At 38.2% G+C, this 17,251-nt stretch overlaps 1 protein-coding gene across 4 annotated transcripts in view; it reads left to right on the top strand.

Moving 5' to 3' along the window:
* The window catches only part of LOC148829393 (CCR4-NOT transcription complex subunit 4-like), a 53,168-nt gene that overhangs the window by 13,549 nt on the left and 22,368 nt on the right, over positions 1-17,251 (top strand). For all 4 annotated transcript variants that reach the window (XM_088923419.1, XM_088923421.1, XM_088923420.1 and 1 more), the window contains exons 2-7: positions 6,510-6,742; positions 8,433-8,630; positions 14,743-14,829; positions 15,181-15,282; positions 15,945-16,070; positions 16,243-16,367. In XM_088923419.1, the coding sequence (XP_088779545.1) occupies positions 6,569-6,742; positions 8,433-8,630; positions 14,743-14,829; positions 15,181-15,282; positions 15,945-16,070; positions 16,243-16,367 (812 nt within the window). In that variant the 5' untranslated portion in view covers positions 6,510-6,568. The remainder of the gene's footprint in view (positions 1-6,509; positions 6,743-8,432; positions 8,631-14,742; positions 14,830-15,180; positions 15,283-15,944; positions 16,071-16,242; positions 16,368-17,251) is intronic.

Below are 17,251 nucleotides of genomic sequence, written 5' to 3' on the forward strand. Positions count from 1 at the left end.
TCCCATTATGCCTGGCGTGAAGCACACACAGCATTCCACAGTAAGAACATCATGCCAACAGTCAAACATGGTGGTGGTAGTGTGATGGTGTGGGGATGCTTTGCTCCCTCAGGACCTGGACGACTTGCCAGAATTGAAGGAACCGTGAATGCTGCTTGGTATCAGAAACTTCTAAAGGATAATGTCTGGTCATCTGTCCGTGAGCCGAATCTGAAGTATAGTTGGGTCATGCAGCAAGATAATGATCCAAAACACAAAAGCAAGTCCACATTAGAATGGCTGAAAAGAAGCAAAATTAAAGTTTTGGAGTGGCCTAGTCCAAGTCCAGACCTAAACCCAATAGAGATGCTGTGGCAGGATCTGAAATGAGCAGTTCTACCTACCAATGTTTCTAAATTAAAGCAGTTCTGTGAGGAAGAGTGGGCTACAGCAATGTTGAAAGACTGATATTAAGTTATAGGAAGCATTTGGTTGCAGTCATTGCAGCTAAATGTGGCACAACCAGTTAAGTGTAAGTGGGCAATTGCTTTTTCACACAGGGGATATGGGTGTTGGATAGCTGTTTATTAAATAATGAAATAATCATAATAAAAAAGTGTTATTTGTTCACTCAGATTCCCTTTATCTTATCTTAGATTTTGTCTAAAGATCTGAAAACATCCAGTGTAACAAATATGCAATAATAGAGGAAATCAGGAATACTTTTTCACGGCACTGTATCCGAGAAATGTTTTCCAAAAATATTTTTTGGAGACCAATGATCTGCACTGTTTAAATGACTTCTTGTTGTGCCTGCAAGTGTCTTAAGTGAGTGATTTCTAAGAGCTATTAATATTGTGAACAGTTATCACACAGAACTTAGAACAATTTGATTTGGATTTCTTTTGATCAGATTCATTGCATGGTGATTCATAAAACTGGGCAGTGCGGCCTGGTTTACTAAGGATGAGACAGTCATGGTAACTGTTCTGCATGTAGTCTAAGATAACAGATCTTTCCCCTGACAGAGGGTGAAGGAGGGCTCCTCCTGTCACCAGGCAGGGTATTTATAGCAAGGGTTCTTCACGCAGTGACTTTTCCAGATGGTTTACCTTGAGTCAGCAGCATTGCACTTGTCATCCTAAGGATGGGTTACGTCACAGTGTAGTTTAGATGTAGCACTTCATTTCCAGTTAAAGGATTCTTGTTATAAAGCATCTTTTAATCTTTATGAGATCTTTAAAATGGGCATTATGGCATTATCATGCATCACTTGCATGATGAGGTGCAATTTTGAATTCTTTAGTGTCTGTTCCTCGGTTCAAACAGCCTTACCCTCTGATTAATATTTTGTCTGTATTTTTATTTCAAAATTAGCTTTGAGCTTTACATTTGAGTACTGGGCAGTGAAATATTTTAGAATGAACAGTGTCAGGTCTTAGTTCTTTAAGATAAAAATCTTTTAAGAGTAACGTCGGTGTTTTCTGTACCTTTGGCTGTTTGTTACTGGATTTTAATTACAAATTTTAAACAGTTTAGTTTAGGGATGTAGTAGATTGAAAGTTTAAATGGTAAAACTAAGTTTTCACATCAATTTCCTTTTCAATATTGAGTGTACTTTATAAAACAGAAATGTGATTAAGATCATGTGATACTGTTCCTGTACATAATGCTGTTTTTAAATTGAATTTCAATTTAGTTTCATTCTTCTGATGCACCAGTAAAGTTTTTAGGAGAGAATACAACAAGAAGGCCAACAAAACATTAGCAAAGATGTAAATAGATTTACTCTTTCTAGAAATACAGTGGGGGCTTCTAGGTGAAAAAAAATGCACATTCTTTCAAAATATTAAATAGAAGTACACCATAGAATGCAATGTTTTTAATCCTTTTAAAAATGCACTAGGTCACCTGAGTAGCAAAAACATGGTAGTTTCTGAAGTACTATAGATTTCCTTAAATGATATGGAAAAGTCAAATGTCAAAACCATGTGCAGAATATTTAGTTTTTTTTAAAGAAAAATAGTAAAATCCTTCTGAAAACAGTTGGTCCAGAGTTGTGAGCTCTGCCTGTCACTAAGTTATTGGACCTTAAAGGCATCTGGAATTTTGTTGTGGAAGTTCTTATACACCAGGATATCCTCTTTTTTTAGCACTACTTGTAAACATTGCAGCTCCTCTTCCTGTAACTTATTTGGCAACATATGATGTCAGGTTAGCACAACCAGTCAGATTACTGGTATATAGTATGATGGCTCAACTATGTTCAAATGATTAACCTTATCCGGTTTACATCTTTCGTTCAGTAAGACTTTGCTAAACATGCTTTTTAAATTTTGTGTTAGCCTCTAGTACTTTCATGAAGGTTTGCTTTAAAAAAATCCATACAGAGAGATCACACTGTGGCTCAGGTGTGAACAGTCAGTTGTTACTTAACTTTAAATACTTTGACCTTTTTGGTTTCGGCTTCAGACACTTCAGTCCATAGTGCTGCGACTGCTCTCGTTAAAACTGCTAAACACTTTGTGGCAGCTTTGATTTTCCATTCGCTTGGTTGGGGAGTTTGTTTGGCAACCCTGATTCTGCACGTACATGGTTTAAAACATACCTTGTTGAACTTTTTTTTGCTTGTTTTTAAGGTTTCACACAAGGATCCGTACTGGGCACTCTGCTGTGTAGTTTACTGAACATTGAAAGAACCATCACTTGAAACTGGAAAATAATTCTAGCAATAGCATGAGAAAAATGACTCTTCTGCACTGGCACTTAAAGGAGAACTGCAGTCCCAATTTCTCAGACCAGATTATTAAATCTTGTTAAAACAAATAAATTAGTTGGCGGTATCTCAACATTTTACAAATTCCAAAATAAACACAAACTTATGAACTTCGTGAAAGTACTGTGCAGTCACCATGTTGTCGAGAGAATGCACGAATTGTGACATGTTGCAGCCCTTCCTGCTCACTAGTCACTGTAATGACTAATGTAATGTACAAGTGAGTACAGGTTGTGCGCAGCAGACATTTCACCACAGAAATATTCCAATATGCATGCAGAGTTAACAAATAGTATTTGATGGCAGAACCATCTGAGTCGAGAGCAATATTTCTATTGGATTGAAAGAGATGTGTTTACAATAAAATAAGGAAGATATTTTGTTGCCTCCTCCTGAATCACAGAATATGGCTTTCGTTCTACCAGGAAATTTAACCTGTTGTGTGACATAAATTGGCGGTTTTATACATTATGGTACAGATTTTACTTTCATCGTGGTTTGAAATGCACTCATTAGTGCCGATGCTTTCTAACCTCAAAATATAAAAATAGCATTGCAGTTCCCCTTTAATTGAACAGATATGACATTCTGTATGACAAATCAGTATGCTGATGAACTCTCAAGTCTGATCAGCAAGACGTCTATGGCATCATAAATGTCAGACTCGCGTCTCACTAGTTGCTATCAATCAATTCAGGTGATCAGTAGTCCACCCCTGCCCAGACCATCATGCTTGAATCCTCTGATTATGGCAAGACTTGTGACTCATGGTCTTACGCAGATCGAAGGGCTTACTGTTGGGTTGTTTGGCCATTACTTTTTGCCAGGTTGTGAAGACCCATGGTGGATAGAACCAGATGCTCCTCTGACGTACCAGTGGCAATAAGGTGGTTTTCCATTAATAAGCAGAGCATGTTTGTTCCTTTGGGTTTACTATTTCGGATTTCCACAAGGTTTGACATTCAAGTGGTTAGGCTCCCTCGTCCTCTGTGCCCACTCGGTACCCTCAGCGATGAAGTTATTTAGTGCTTAGTCATTGGAGTGCATCATGGTCAGTCATGGATGACCAATTAATTAAATGACACCAGAAACATTCAGTCGGTATTAAAAATTAATGTACTTATTAGTTTGAAGCTCAAAGTATATTTGTGTCGTCTTTGTCACATACTAAAATCACTCTATGCAGATGCATAAATCGGTAAACCTTAACACTAAACCTTATCATGAATTGGCTGATTCAGGATTTTCTGACATGAAAGGCTGGATGGTGCAAATTTTCATTGCGATTTTCTGTTTGTAATCATATGAGCATGTTGTTGGGCTCCTCCAGCCAGTTAATTGTTTAGGGTTCTTGGGAGTATGGAGCAAGTTACCCATTCCTGTGGAAGAAGCCAGTACTGAATTGGCTGGACGAGATCTCTGGCTCAGATTGTTACTGTCACACAAGCAAAGTGCTCTGAATGGCCTCCTTATCCGTAGCTGTTATGATATATAAAACCAAAGCTGTAAGCTTGTCTGTGGATGGGGCTGTGATGGGAGTTCTAATTCAAAATAAATAAATTGGGGATGATGGTGGATTACTGTTTGAATTTAATGCTCAAACTATTTTACATTTTATTTGTCCATCTTGGAAATATTGCCAGGCTGTGTCCTATGTTTTCTGTGTCTGTGGTAGAAAACCCGATTTTAGTGTCCTTTTTTCACAAATCTGTTAAACGACCTGGTTACTGTCTCAAGAGGAGTTGAATTGAAAAGCCACAGACACAGGCTCTGCAGGACCAGGATCGGACCCCCCCCTGTTTTACACTGTATTGGCATTGGGGCCTTCTCTTTCGTCCTGGAGCTCTGGCACGCCAAAAGAAATCAGGGACTCAGCCTTTAGAAGAGTCTTTACTTAACTGGTTCCATTCTTTAACCCTCTGCTTCTCCTTTTCTTAGTACCACCATCCACAGTCTCCTCTGTGTATTGTAATTGTGTTTTATCTTGTGTATTCTTTTTATTTGTTGTTGTTGTCATCCTGTAAAGCGCTTTGAGAAGCCGCCTTTAAAGGCGCTTTATAGAATAAAGTTTTTATTATTATTATTATTATAATTATTATTATTGCTGTCTCAAGAGTTGAGTTGATATGAAAAGCCACAGACAGGCTCTGCAGGACCAGGATCGGACCCCCCTGTTTTACACTGTATTGGCACTGGGGCCTTCTCTTTTGTCCCAGAGATCTGGCACGCCATCCCAAAATAAATCAGGGACTCGGCCTCAGTGAGTGTAGCCCCAACTGGGAACTTTTGTATAAAAAAAACCTATTTGCCTTGTTTTCATACATAGCGTTGTAAACATTTTCTTATAATATGTGATTTTTATGTGGTTCTTAGTGCTAAAATAGTTTTTATAATTGTAGGTTTAACTTTAAATATGTGCGTAAAGGCCTGCACACTAACCTTGCGTTTTGGGACTGGTACATGGGTGAAGTCCTGAGGACCCACATTGGAGTCCAGGAGTGGCCTCACAGTAACCACCAGTCAACAATGACAGAAAGCAAATTGACAAGAATTGCATACAACTGTGAAAGAAAGATGTAAAAAGACATTTTCGCAAGCATTCTGAATGACCTCCATTTTGTTAAACACTCAGTTACTTAATTCTGGAATATCTTGCTACATGTCATCTAAGCTGGAGTGCAGAACCTCATCAGTCTATCCGTCTCTTGTTGTTTCACCAGCCCCTTCTGAGCAGCAGCTGGGGGTTAGTATGTGCTGTTACGCTGAGCGTTACATAATCAATTGGCATGAATGTAAATACTGTAATTCCAAAAGTATTTGGCAAATCGACCTGCACAACCAATTTTGCTGTGAGCTTCTAACACTGTTAGACTTCATACTGTGTGCTGCACTAAGCCTTCTTGATGCTAATGTTTCTGTGCAGGTGCTGTATTTAAACACTGGCTGCTCTAAATGCACAAATTGCCACAGGTAGCCGATACAGAATACCATTTGAAAAGGCAGAAAAATAGCTTCATTATATTAAAAGCAGAAGCACCAATAAACCATCAATTTTAAGGTTTTTGCATAAACCTTGAAAGCACTTCCAAATATGCAGTGCTGTTTTTGGTAATTGTTTTCTATGGAAACCTGTTATTTCCTGAATGGCACCTCGCAGAATTACGATGCTTTTGATTCTTCTTTTTCACTGTTGTAGGTTTCTAAAAGTTTTAAATCACATTAATGCTCAACTTGAGTGTGTTATATATTTAAATGGTGTTTAGAAGTCTTAAGGCATGTCCTATTCTAATGCCAGTGCACACTTGTACTCACAGCCGGGTCTCTGGCCCCTCGCTGGTCAGCCAGAGGAAACTCAGTACTGGGTCAGAAAGCCCCGAAGAGGAGCAGGGGGTGGTCAGTTGTGGCCATATAGAAGAAATTTATGTAACATTTGTTACGTGACTTTGTCCCTTTCACACTTTTTGGCAATTGTTTTGACAGGCAGCGTTAAGTCTAGGAAGTCATGTCATTTAGTGAAGTGATTTTTATCTGTTTGAACCAGTGCAAGTGATTCAGAATATGTTTTCAAAACAATTAAACAATGGATTGACTTCTTGTTTACAAAAAAAAGCTCTTCCTCCAACCTCGAGTCAGTGGGGTGTGACGTTAGAAGAGCCTGCCCCTCGTGCTGAAATTATAGTTAATCTCTGACGCCTTGAGCCAGGGCGCCTGGCGAGACCTGGTGTCCAACCCGTGTTTCCTGTCTCGCCTGCAGCCCCGCGCTCAGCCCTGCTGCGTTTCCTCTGCTGCGAGATCTCCAAGACGTGCCATAGGATGTCGCGTAGTCCCGAGGTGAAGGAGGACCCCATGGAGTGTCCCCTCTGCATGGAGCCCCTGGAGATCGACGACATGAACTTCTTCCCCTGCACCTGCGGGTACCAGATCTGTCGCTTCTGCTGGCACCGCATCCGCACAGACGAGAACGGGCTCTGCCCCGCCTGCAGAAAGGTATGCTTGGCCCGGGACACGCCACAGTCCCGTGGAAAGGCTCTGCTTTTTGGGAAACCAAAACAAGGCCTTTCCAAATCTGAGGGAAAAGGGTCTGAGTAGAGAGGCACACAGCTTTTATTTTTTATCAAACCAGAAAATAAGGTCTAAAAGCCATCTTCCATTTTTAAATGCCATCAAGTGAGGCAATAAAAATGGAAAATGTTCTATAACATTCCATCTCCTTAGCAAATTATGCAATGTTTAGTTATTTTAATTTGTTCAAATCTTTAATAGTCTTGGACAGGGAGCAGCGTTAACTTTATTGTATTAATCTTTGTGCTACACAGTGAAATTCTTAAATATTTTTAAAGCATTGCATTGAATGGAGACGGTATTTGTTCTCTTTAATTTTATTCATAGAGGTTGTTTGAATTGGCTTTGACTTTGAAAGTACAAACATTGCACATTTATTCACCTTCACAAATATTTTAAACTGCAATTTTTAAACCTGCAAAAATATCCGTGTTGTAATTTAATCTCTTCATCCTGGGTTTACCACTTAAAGTTGCTGTTTGGGATTTTAAAATTGCTTGAGAACAGTTTCATCAACATGATTTGGTTTATGACTTTTTAATAAAATACAATCTAATATACAGTAGACCTTGATGTATTGAGGACTGATGTACATTGATGTATTGTATATGCTATATACAGTCAAGCTTTAAGGTTTATGGTGTTTTTAAGAGCAAGTTACTATAAATGATCAGCTTGTGAATAATTGGCTCTTGTTGCTCAACTCAAGGAAAAGCAGAACCATCTAATTCTTTCGGAGGACAGTCAGGCCAAGCAGCCATGGACACTCTCCATTGTAAAAATAAATACGATCCCTGTAAGGTGTTCTTTGTAAGATACATGTATATACCTGTTCATGTCAAAGTAAGCTGTTGTGATGATAAAGCCTAATAAGGTTGTCTGTAGTTGTTTTAACATTGTAGATAATTGTGTAGCCTGAAAAACATAAACCTGAAACTGTAAGGATCAAAATGTACTACTAGTGGAAATTAGTTGCTTTACATTGACTTCATAATAAGACTGTTTTTCATCAGAGATTAAACCTTTATAATGGTATTTACTTAATGTAAGAAAGGAATTCAGAATACAGATTAAGTAAGTGTTTTTTTAGGTTACAGTATAAGATGAAGATGCATAGGAAGGAATTTTTAGAATGCAAGTAGTCAAGGTTTTAAATGAACCTTATTGAGCTCATCATTCATATTCAAAAGAACATGTTCATTATATCCATTATATTATAGAGATGCAATCTATATCTATGTCCCAATGGATGCGAGAGTTAAGTCACTGAAACAGTCATCACTTCGAATTTCCAAGTCTGTAATGTGTTTACACAATGTGCTACCTAAGGGTTTGGGAATTTTTTGAAAAAACCCACCATGATATCAGAATCAAAACTCTCGTCTTGTACTCATTTATTTTAAGTTCATCTGACCCATTGTGATTTGTAGATTCTTAAAGTGGATGCCATGCCAGAGAAAAAGAACAAATAACCCTAAAAGGGGCACCTATGATAAATCGCTGTCCCAGGTCAGCTGCTGCTTTAAGGGCCTTTGGTTAAGTGACCCTGCTGGGGTTCACATGCTCCTTTGCCCATCTGAACGGAGGGTCTGTGTGCCCGCGTGTGTTCCTGCAGCCTTACCCCGAAGACCCGGCCGTGTACAAACCCCTCTCACAGGAGGAGCTGCAGAGGATAAAGAACGAGAAGAAACAGAAGCAGAACGAGCGGAAACAGAAGATCTCGGAGAACCGCAAGCACCTGGCCAGCGTGCGCGTGGTGCAGAGGAACCTGGTGTTCGTGGTGGGACTTTCACAGCGGCTAGCTGACCCAGAGGTGGGTGACGTCCCCCACGCTTTGCTTAATCTCTGTTCTGCAGGCTTTAACCATAGTACTCAGTGGTGTTCGTCTCACCTGAATATTAACAAGCAGAATCTTGGAACTAAGGACGTGCCACATCCTTACAAGGCAGTTTGGCACACTTTGACAGTTTGGATTTTAGTACCTAAGAGATCAGAGAGTTTCTAGAAGAGGCGATAAAAAGTGCTTTAGCAATCCTCTTTGGCGCACGTAAGCCATGTTTTATAATGTGGTGCAATGAAAAGATGGATCTAAAACAGCTGAATTGAGGATGTAGTAAATATTCCTCTGATCGGTTTCCATGTCTTCATAGACAGTGTGATCTGCAGTGTGTTGGGTTTCCAGGGCACAAGTTAAAAAAAATATTTTAATACAGTTTACTGGCATTATTTTAGTCTTTTTTGTGGTTGTAAAGGTTGTTTTGGATGTTGATTTCATTTTCTTTTTCATACCCTGAAGTAAATTGATTGTCCTTTATTGATTGTCTGCCACAGATCTGTGGGGAGACTTTGAAAAACAGACTAGGCTTAAATGCTGGGATCCAATACACAGTACTGAAGTGTGTACTGAATTGTAAAACTATGTCAGCTAATACAAGTGTCAGAATTTCAAAAGTATCATAAAGATGTGAGATTATAACTAATACTTATAAGTACAACTAATGTTAAATAGTGTTCATGTGCTTATAAACAGTTTTTTAATCTAACCTGTGAAGTATAATCTGCCATTTCATCTTCACAGAAATATGCCATAAAATCTCCAGTAATGCTTTTAATTTTTTTTTTTAAAAAAACAACATAATACTCTAGTAGTTCAGGTGGGTAGCTGCGTCAGCATGCGTAGGCTGCAAAGGAACAAGTAATAGGTTTATTCCATGCTGAAAAAAAGAAGAAAGAGAACACAACGTTTCAGCCGTGGAGCCTTCTTCAGGTGTGAGAGAGACAGGGCCCTGTCTCTAATACTCTTTCACATAAACATCTTAACAAGCCAGTAATGCTTTTCTTGACAGTCATCCCATATAAAGTCAGTTAGAAAAGCACTGCTTCTTTTGACCCTCACACTTTTGATGTAACATTTTCAAAAATACGTGCCCATGATAGAATTTTCAGGATTGAATGACCAACCATTTAGGAGACAGATTCTCAAAATCCATTTTATCCATTTTGGACTCTCCCACCCTGCCATAAGATATCCTTGTCCAGATATACATAGCAGGGTTATTGATATGGTTTGTAGGACTCCTAAATAGGGTTGTCAAATTATTTTACCATTTGCATTGAAGAAGTAGTTAAGAATAAGACAGGATTTTTGGTAAACTATTTTTTAAAATGTTTTGCAGATGTCGTGGTTTAGACCCTTGTTCATAACACCTGAAATTTGCGTTCCTGAGGGGTGCTGCCATTGGTTGAGGCACAGCTTTCACTTGAATATAGTGTCAGGTATATCCTTAGGTCAAGCAAAGCCATGTGACTCTGAGGCTCACTTTTTAACTTGGCCTTTTGCTTTGTAGCCACAGTTCCAGGGCTTTTGATGCACATCCCCTCTAGACCCCTCTAGTGTATGTTTGGTCCAGTGCGGTGGTTGGCTTCATGATGTCATCACATCTTCGGCAAATCTGCAATGATTTGATCAGGACTGCCAGGGAAAACAAATTATTTTGAAGGTCCTTTTTCGTACACTTCTACCTCATGTTGCCTTAGATCAACAGAAGCCACCAGTCCCCTGGCATACACTCCTGTTATGAGCACTTTAAATTAGTCAAAGGACAAAGCATCCTGTCAACTGTGATCAGTTCTTCAATGTGAATTGGTTGAGTAGACAAAAACGTGCACCTTGGTATTTGTATTGAAAATGGGTTAAGAGTGAAGAAGATTCTATGTGCCAGGCATCTTACCTGACTGAACCACCTCTTGAGAAGCTTATTCAGGCAGTTATGATGTATCCCAGGGATTTTCCTTTACATAGAGGTGCAGTTGGTGTGGAGTTGTGTTGTGGGCATTCAAACCATCTTTTGTTTCCAGTTGTGTAACTGTTCCTCCCCCACTATGACTGTGTCTTTTACCATGTGCAGTTGCAAAGAAGTTCAACTCTGTTTCCACAGAGTTGGAAGCAAAATCTTCAGAATTCTGGCAGGGATTTTGGAAGACTTTGTTTTTGAGGAACTTTAAGATGTGCCGTTGAAGGAGTCTGTGGTTGTCATGGGTTAGGCATTTGGAAATTGCAGCATATGAAAAAGTCCATGTTTAATGGCTTGTGAATAGTTGCAACAGTAAGACTTTCATCTTGCATGACCAAATAATTTTTTGGCCAAACCAAGAAGGACCCTACTTTATGAAAAGACTACTCCCTCCACTTTTCATAAAATGTCACCATTGTGTTGCTAAACATGCTGACAGAGAGCAAGAGGATTTCTTGTGAAGTAGTTGTGTTACTGGAGCTCTTTCATCCCTCCTCTTTTTTGCAATTGGATTTGCCAGTATTCCTGTCTCTTGAAGGACCCTTGCTGTCCTCGACATAAGTTGTATTGAACTAATTGGCAGTTTTCCATGTAGACCAAGATCTTGGAACAGCTGTTAGAATTTGAACTTGCTGACTCAGATTTTCTCTTGAATTATATTTGCCCTTTAGCTTGGGTATTTCCTGATGTTCCTGGTAATTATTGTTGATGGTTTCTTTTTTTCCCTGTCTCTGCTTCTAAAAAAGCATTTATCAGGTTTTTATTCAGTACTTCCCCAATGTTCTTTACCGGATGCATTTGATAGAATATTCCCATAATTTGATCCAGAATCTTTGATATCTACTGATCTCTTTAAAGAGACAAGTAGTAAAGGACATCTCCATATCTGCATCTCGAGGGGTGGATTCTCCAAAAAGTGGTTCATCCTCATTCAGAGATGTTCAAGTAGGTAGCTGCGTCAGCATGCGAAGGCTGCAAAGGAACATGTAAAGGTTTATTCCGTGCTAAAAAGAAAAGAGACACAATGTTTTGGCTGTGGAGCCTTCTTCAGGTGTCAAGTAGGTAGCTGCAGAAGGATCCACAGCTGAAATGTCTTTTCTTTTCCTTTCAGCATGGAATAAACCTTTACCTGCTCCTCATTCAAAGGTGCTTTGTTGGCCTTTATCGGGAAGTTCACAGGCTAATTTCAAACAGGATTAATATAATTTATACCCACAAAAACAAGTGCTCTGAACACCAGCCTGCTTCCTTATTATTCCTTATTTACAAGCCTTTTAAATGATTGCAGTAGGTCTTCAGATTTCTAGCATTAATATAGTTGCTTGAAATGAATGCCATTTGTGCATGTAACCTCCCCTTCAGTGCCTTATGGCACTCAACAAAGCAGAGCTTTTGGAGAAGATTTAAAGCGAGGAACAATCTCCTAGTATTGGTAGTCAGCTGTTGAGGTGTCCTACTTCCTAAATTTGGAGTGAGAGCAGGTGCACACTTTTGCCTAGAGTTGTCTTATGTGCTTAGGGTATGATTTTTTTTCTGCATTAGTCATATGTGCCAATATGCTAGTGTAAAAACTGAGGAAATATCTGATTGTCCTCTCCTTCAGACATTTAATAAAATATTATGTCTCAACAAATGGTGGATGGAATGCTAATGTGTTTATTGAAGATATAAACAAGGGTCTATTTTTTTTTACTTTTTCTGAAGAATGATAAATGAAGTTTTCAAACAAGTTTGAAAGCTTTAAAAAATATCAAATTCATCCTTCCATGTTTATTGGTGGTGAGGATATGGATGTTTTGTGGTAGAGTGAGGGGTTTACAATACTGCTGTTGTACCTCCAACAAGGTATTTCACCCGAGCTGTTTCAGCAACAAACCCAATGGGTGAAATGGGTGCAAATGTACGTCTCTTTGGACAAAAGCTCGAGTGACAGAGCATTCCTGGAATCGGTGATTTCTTTCCATTTTCGGCAGTTTACTCCTGAGGTGACTTTGGGAAAGACTGTTGCGAACTGGATAAATATTTGAAATTAAAACCAGCATCAGCCAAATTTTAAAGCAGGATGCAGTGGTAGGATCTCAATAAACTGCAGTACTGTAGCTTTGGTACTGAACTGTCTGAAAGCACAGCTACTACAGCCCTTCCTTGCTTACCATTTCTTTGCGACATATCATATTCCAAATGCCACGTATCTTAAAAAGACTAGAATCGGCATTGTTGTTTAACCAGAAGCTGTTCTTTTGCTATCATGGTGCTATGGCCGAAGCATGCGAATCGAGTTGCACTACTTGAACAAAAACCCATCAGTGATGGCTGGCTGCAAATATAGACAACCAGTTAACAGAGATGCTTATTTAATGTTGTGCGGTGTGTTGATGGTTACTGTTCTCCTAATGTTTGTGTGTACATACCAAGCCACGGCTTTCCACTTTCCACAGTGTTGATTTTTTCAGCAAGGTTTTTTTTGCTTGTTCAGTCATAGTTGATCACATCTGCAAAGATTCAATTTAACTCTGTTAAATTATTTTAGCTATCAATGTTTCTAACAAATAGTTTTTATCAGGACATGTACATTTGGCACAATACAGATCTGATATCAGCTAACATTAATCTGAAACCATACACAACCATGCACAATAGCCTAATTTTTCAAATAAAGAATTTGTCAGTCAAAAGCAGCCCATTAAGACATCTACATAAATTAATATGTACAACACTTCAAAAATATAATAACTGTTAGATAAATAAATCTCTTCTAAATCTTTATTTAGGTAGTGTACAAATATTAGTTAAGCGATATAGATTCAAGTTATGCTTATTTTTCTCAATACATTTTTTTCTATTGATCAATAACTATAAAAAGAAACCCCATTGTGTATTTAAGTGTTAAAATTAAAAAAATATAAAGTGGTTCCCGCTTCAAAAGGATAGTATTAATATCACTACATCTTTAGATTTGTCAGTGCCTCTATATCTAAGTAAGAAAATCGCATGATTAGCAACTACAAAATAAACGGTCACTGGGCAAGTCAAATGACAATGCCAGATTGATTTTCCATCACTTCAAGTATTGTTGCAAAAGTAATAGTAATAGGATAGATGTTATGTAATAGTTATAGAATGTTAGCCTCTATATTATTCTATAGGCTAGTTTCAGTACAAGACAATTTTAAAGAACAAAATATCCCATCTGTTCAAGGAATACTAAGCTTTAATTTTCCGTGAGCATTATGGAGGTAGATAAGAGGTAGCTTAAAGGACAGGTAGTTTGTTTAACTACCAGACTGATCTTCACAGTTGGTGTAAGGTGTAGAACTCATCCCATATTTGTAACCTTCTCCACTGGAACCATAACATTCACCATGCTAATTCACTCAAAGTGCACATAAATCTTTATACTAGATAATAAGGTTTGTCATACAAATGTTAGAAAGAGTCCAACCTTTTAGTAAGACTGACAAACTGTTTAATTTAAAAATAAGTATAAGTATTTACTTAAATACAGAAAGTACAGAGCTCCTTTTCCTAAATCTAATCCATAACACCAGATAGATTTCCTTTTGATAAGGGAGAATCCAGTGGTGAAGTTCTAACTTACTCCTGTCTCCCTCAATTCTTTATCCTCTTAAATTCTGATACATCTTTCCTTAGGATCTCTCCCTTTTAAGTAAACCACACAAGCTGCTACTTGTCTTATAAATTGTGGAACCATTTGGTGTTTTCAGGGGCAGAAGGTAATATTGGGTGGATCTTGAAAGGACATGATTTTGAGGTCTTACAAATGTACGTTATGGGTGGCATGGGGGCGCTGTGGTCAGCATTGCTGCCTTGCAGTGGTGGGGCCCTGGGTTCAATTCCAGACCTGGGGCGCTGTCTGCATGGAGTTTTTCTTCCTGCGAGTTCCCTCTAGGTGCTCCAGTTTCCTCCCCCAGTTCAAAGACATACTGGTACTGTAATTGTCTTCTGCAAATTCTAAGTTAAATGAGATTGCATGTGAACATTTTAGGTAATGGACAGCACCTAATGTTTCAGTCTTTAACCTAGGAATATTATTTTCTGTAAATATTTTTCTTTGTTCTTTGTCTGCTATTAGTCTTAACTATGACCTGTTTTGTGCTATCTTTTTTTCAGGTTTTAAAACGGCCAGAATATTTTGGGAAGTTTGGGAAAATACACAAAGTAGTCATCAACAACAGTACATCGTATGCAGGCTCACAGGTAAAGGTCCAAACTGTTGTTAACAGTGTGACGGATATGCTGTTTGAGGTTAATATGGGGGTTGTAGGTTTGTTAATGATAAATGAAATTCATGGCATTCTTCACCTGTTAATTTATGACAAATTGACTTCTGCCTATTGTAAGAATATAAAAAATACTGGACATGAGCTACTTTTCACTGAAAACTAGATAGCTGATTGCATCCTTGTGGAAACATGTAGAGACTATTTGTATTAGGGGTGTTAACTGTTAAGAGTAGGCTTTAGAGGTTAAGAGGTGATTAAAATTGCATTGTAAAGTTAATTAGCTTTCCAAAAGTCAAATGTATTCCCTTTTTTCCCTTGCGTTTAGGGTCCCAGTGCTAGCGCGTATGTCACTTACATTCGATCTGAGGATGCGCTCAGAGCCATACAGTGTGTCAACAATGTAGTAGTAGATGGTAGAACCCTCAAGGTAAGTTGAGGTAGTGTTTCTTAAATCTAAGAACAAGGAAATCCTTTGGAATTGAAAATTAAAGGTTCTTGTCCTGAGGATTTTATTTCTGAAGTGGCAGGTTGATAAGGAAACAGCATCTTTCCATGAATTCTGAAAGTAACCCTAGAGTTATGAAGAAATAAGGAGTTCTCAGAACATTTGAAGCTCCCCGTTTTGAAAAAGTGGGAAGCATCTCCTATCAGATTTTGACTCAACATTTTCCTATAGTCACTCTCAGTGAGATGCCCTGTGATAAAGGGTACGTGTAGCCAACAGACATCAGGATCTTTGTATTATGGCTTTCCCAATAAACTGAAGTTACGCACAATGATGTACTCAAAAAAGACTTTCTGTTTAATAGCCACATCACAGTGCCAGGAATTTAAGGTCTGATTATGAATTTCTGAAATGATTCTTGCAAAAATACCATTGCATTTGGGAAGAGATCCCACAGTGTAAATACGTATTGTAATTCTTGTTGTGAAACAAACATTTCTCGTATTGAGTTGTTCAATTTTTTTCGGTCTTTGATAAGGTTATAGAAACAGTTTTTTTAGGTTTCTATGTGTGCTATTTGTGGAAATAGCTTTCTTGTTTTTGATATGTTTTGTACTTCATCTCATTGTGTTTTTTTGCCCCAGGCTTCTTTAGGTACAACAAAATACTGCAGCTACTTTCTAAAAAGTATGCAGTGTCCCAAACCAGATTGTATGTATCTTCATGAACTGGGAGATGAAGCTGCCAGTTTCACAAAAGAGGAGATGCAGGTAACTGAACTTTTTTCCTCTAGAATTTATTTGAAAATTTACTGAAAGCTGTTTTTTGTCACTTTCTAAAACCACACAGTTTGATGATAGCTGTTCCAATTGTGGTTAAACACAAATATCGTATTGCATTGCAGAACCTTTGAGCAGACGTCTTTGATTTCTTTTTGTCCAGGCGGGGAAGCACCAGGAATACGAACAGAAATTGCTACAAGAGCTGTACAAAATGAACCCTAACTTCCTGCAAACCTCAGCAGGTGGAGGGGAGAAGTCAAAGGGCAAAGCCAGCACATTGCAAAGGTATGAATTTTCCAGGATATATGGTAGAAGCTTAACTGATTAATCATGTTCATATCTATGACATTTTATTCATCATCTTTATATCTTTTTACACATTGTGTGGGGCATATTTTGTATCTTCAGACTCCCACAGTCTGGATATCATTTTTGTCTACAGAATAAAATGTTATGAATGCAGCATTCACCAGTCTGCATAAAAACCTGGATAAGCTGAAAGAAGACATAACTTGCTCCTTTAATCTATATGTGGTCCCAATAAATGATTTGATCATGGCACTACTGAAAAGGGAGCAGATAGTTTAGTGTCGGGTGTAAGAAATGTTCTTGACAGGTATTGTAGAAATAGTTTTACTAAATGATTTTATGTGTTGTTGACCATTGGGCCAATTGTCAGTCGTTTCATACTGTAAAAGGACTTGATGATGGTCATGTACATTTCCCTAAGGCAGAATTATGAAGGTGAGATGCTCAAAGTTTACTTTTAGTTTGCTGAAGTTTTGGAAATAAATCCATAGCAAGTGTTTTTAATTACTTATATTTAAGTAGTTTTGACCTACTTTGTTGATAAAGTGAAATCAGCTGGTTGTTAAGTTGGGACATGGAACTATTTTTGTAATATGACTTTATCACTGCAGGGAACCAGAAGAAATGGACAATTTTAGTAAATTACCTTATTTCTAATATTTAGCCAGAGCCTGCTCTCCTTTTTCTTAGTATTCTTAAAGTAGAGATCCATTTGTAATGAAGGATTTGTCTTTATTAGGTTTCGTTACAGTAATATGCGACAGGTTTTGAGACGGAGAGTGAGATGAGTGAATAAAGGTGTAATAACGCTTCTTTGCATCACACAGACTTGATGGTAGAGTAGATGGTAATTTTATCGT

Source organism: Atractosteus spatula, chromosome 8 (assembly GCF_055471065.1).
Source record: "Atractosteus spatula isolate fAtrSpa1 chromosome 8, fAtrSpa1.hap1, whole genome shotgun sequence".
NCBI lineage: Eukaryota > Metazoa > Chordata > Actinopteri > Semionotiformes > Lepisosteidae > Atractosteus > Atractosteus spatula.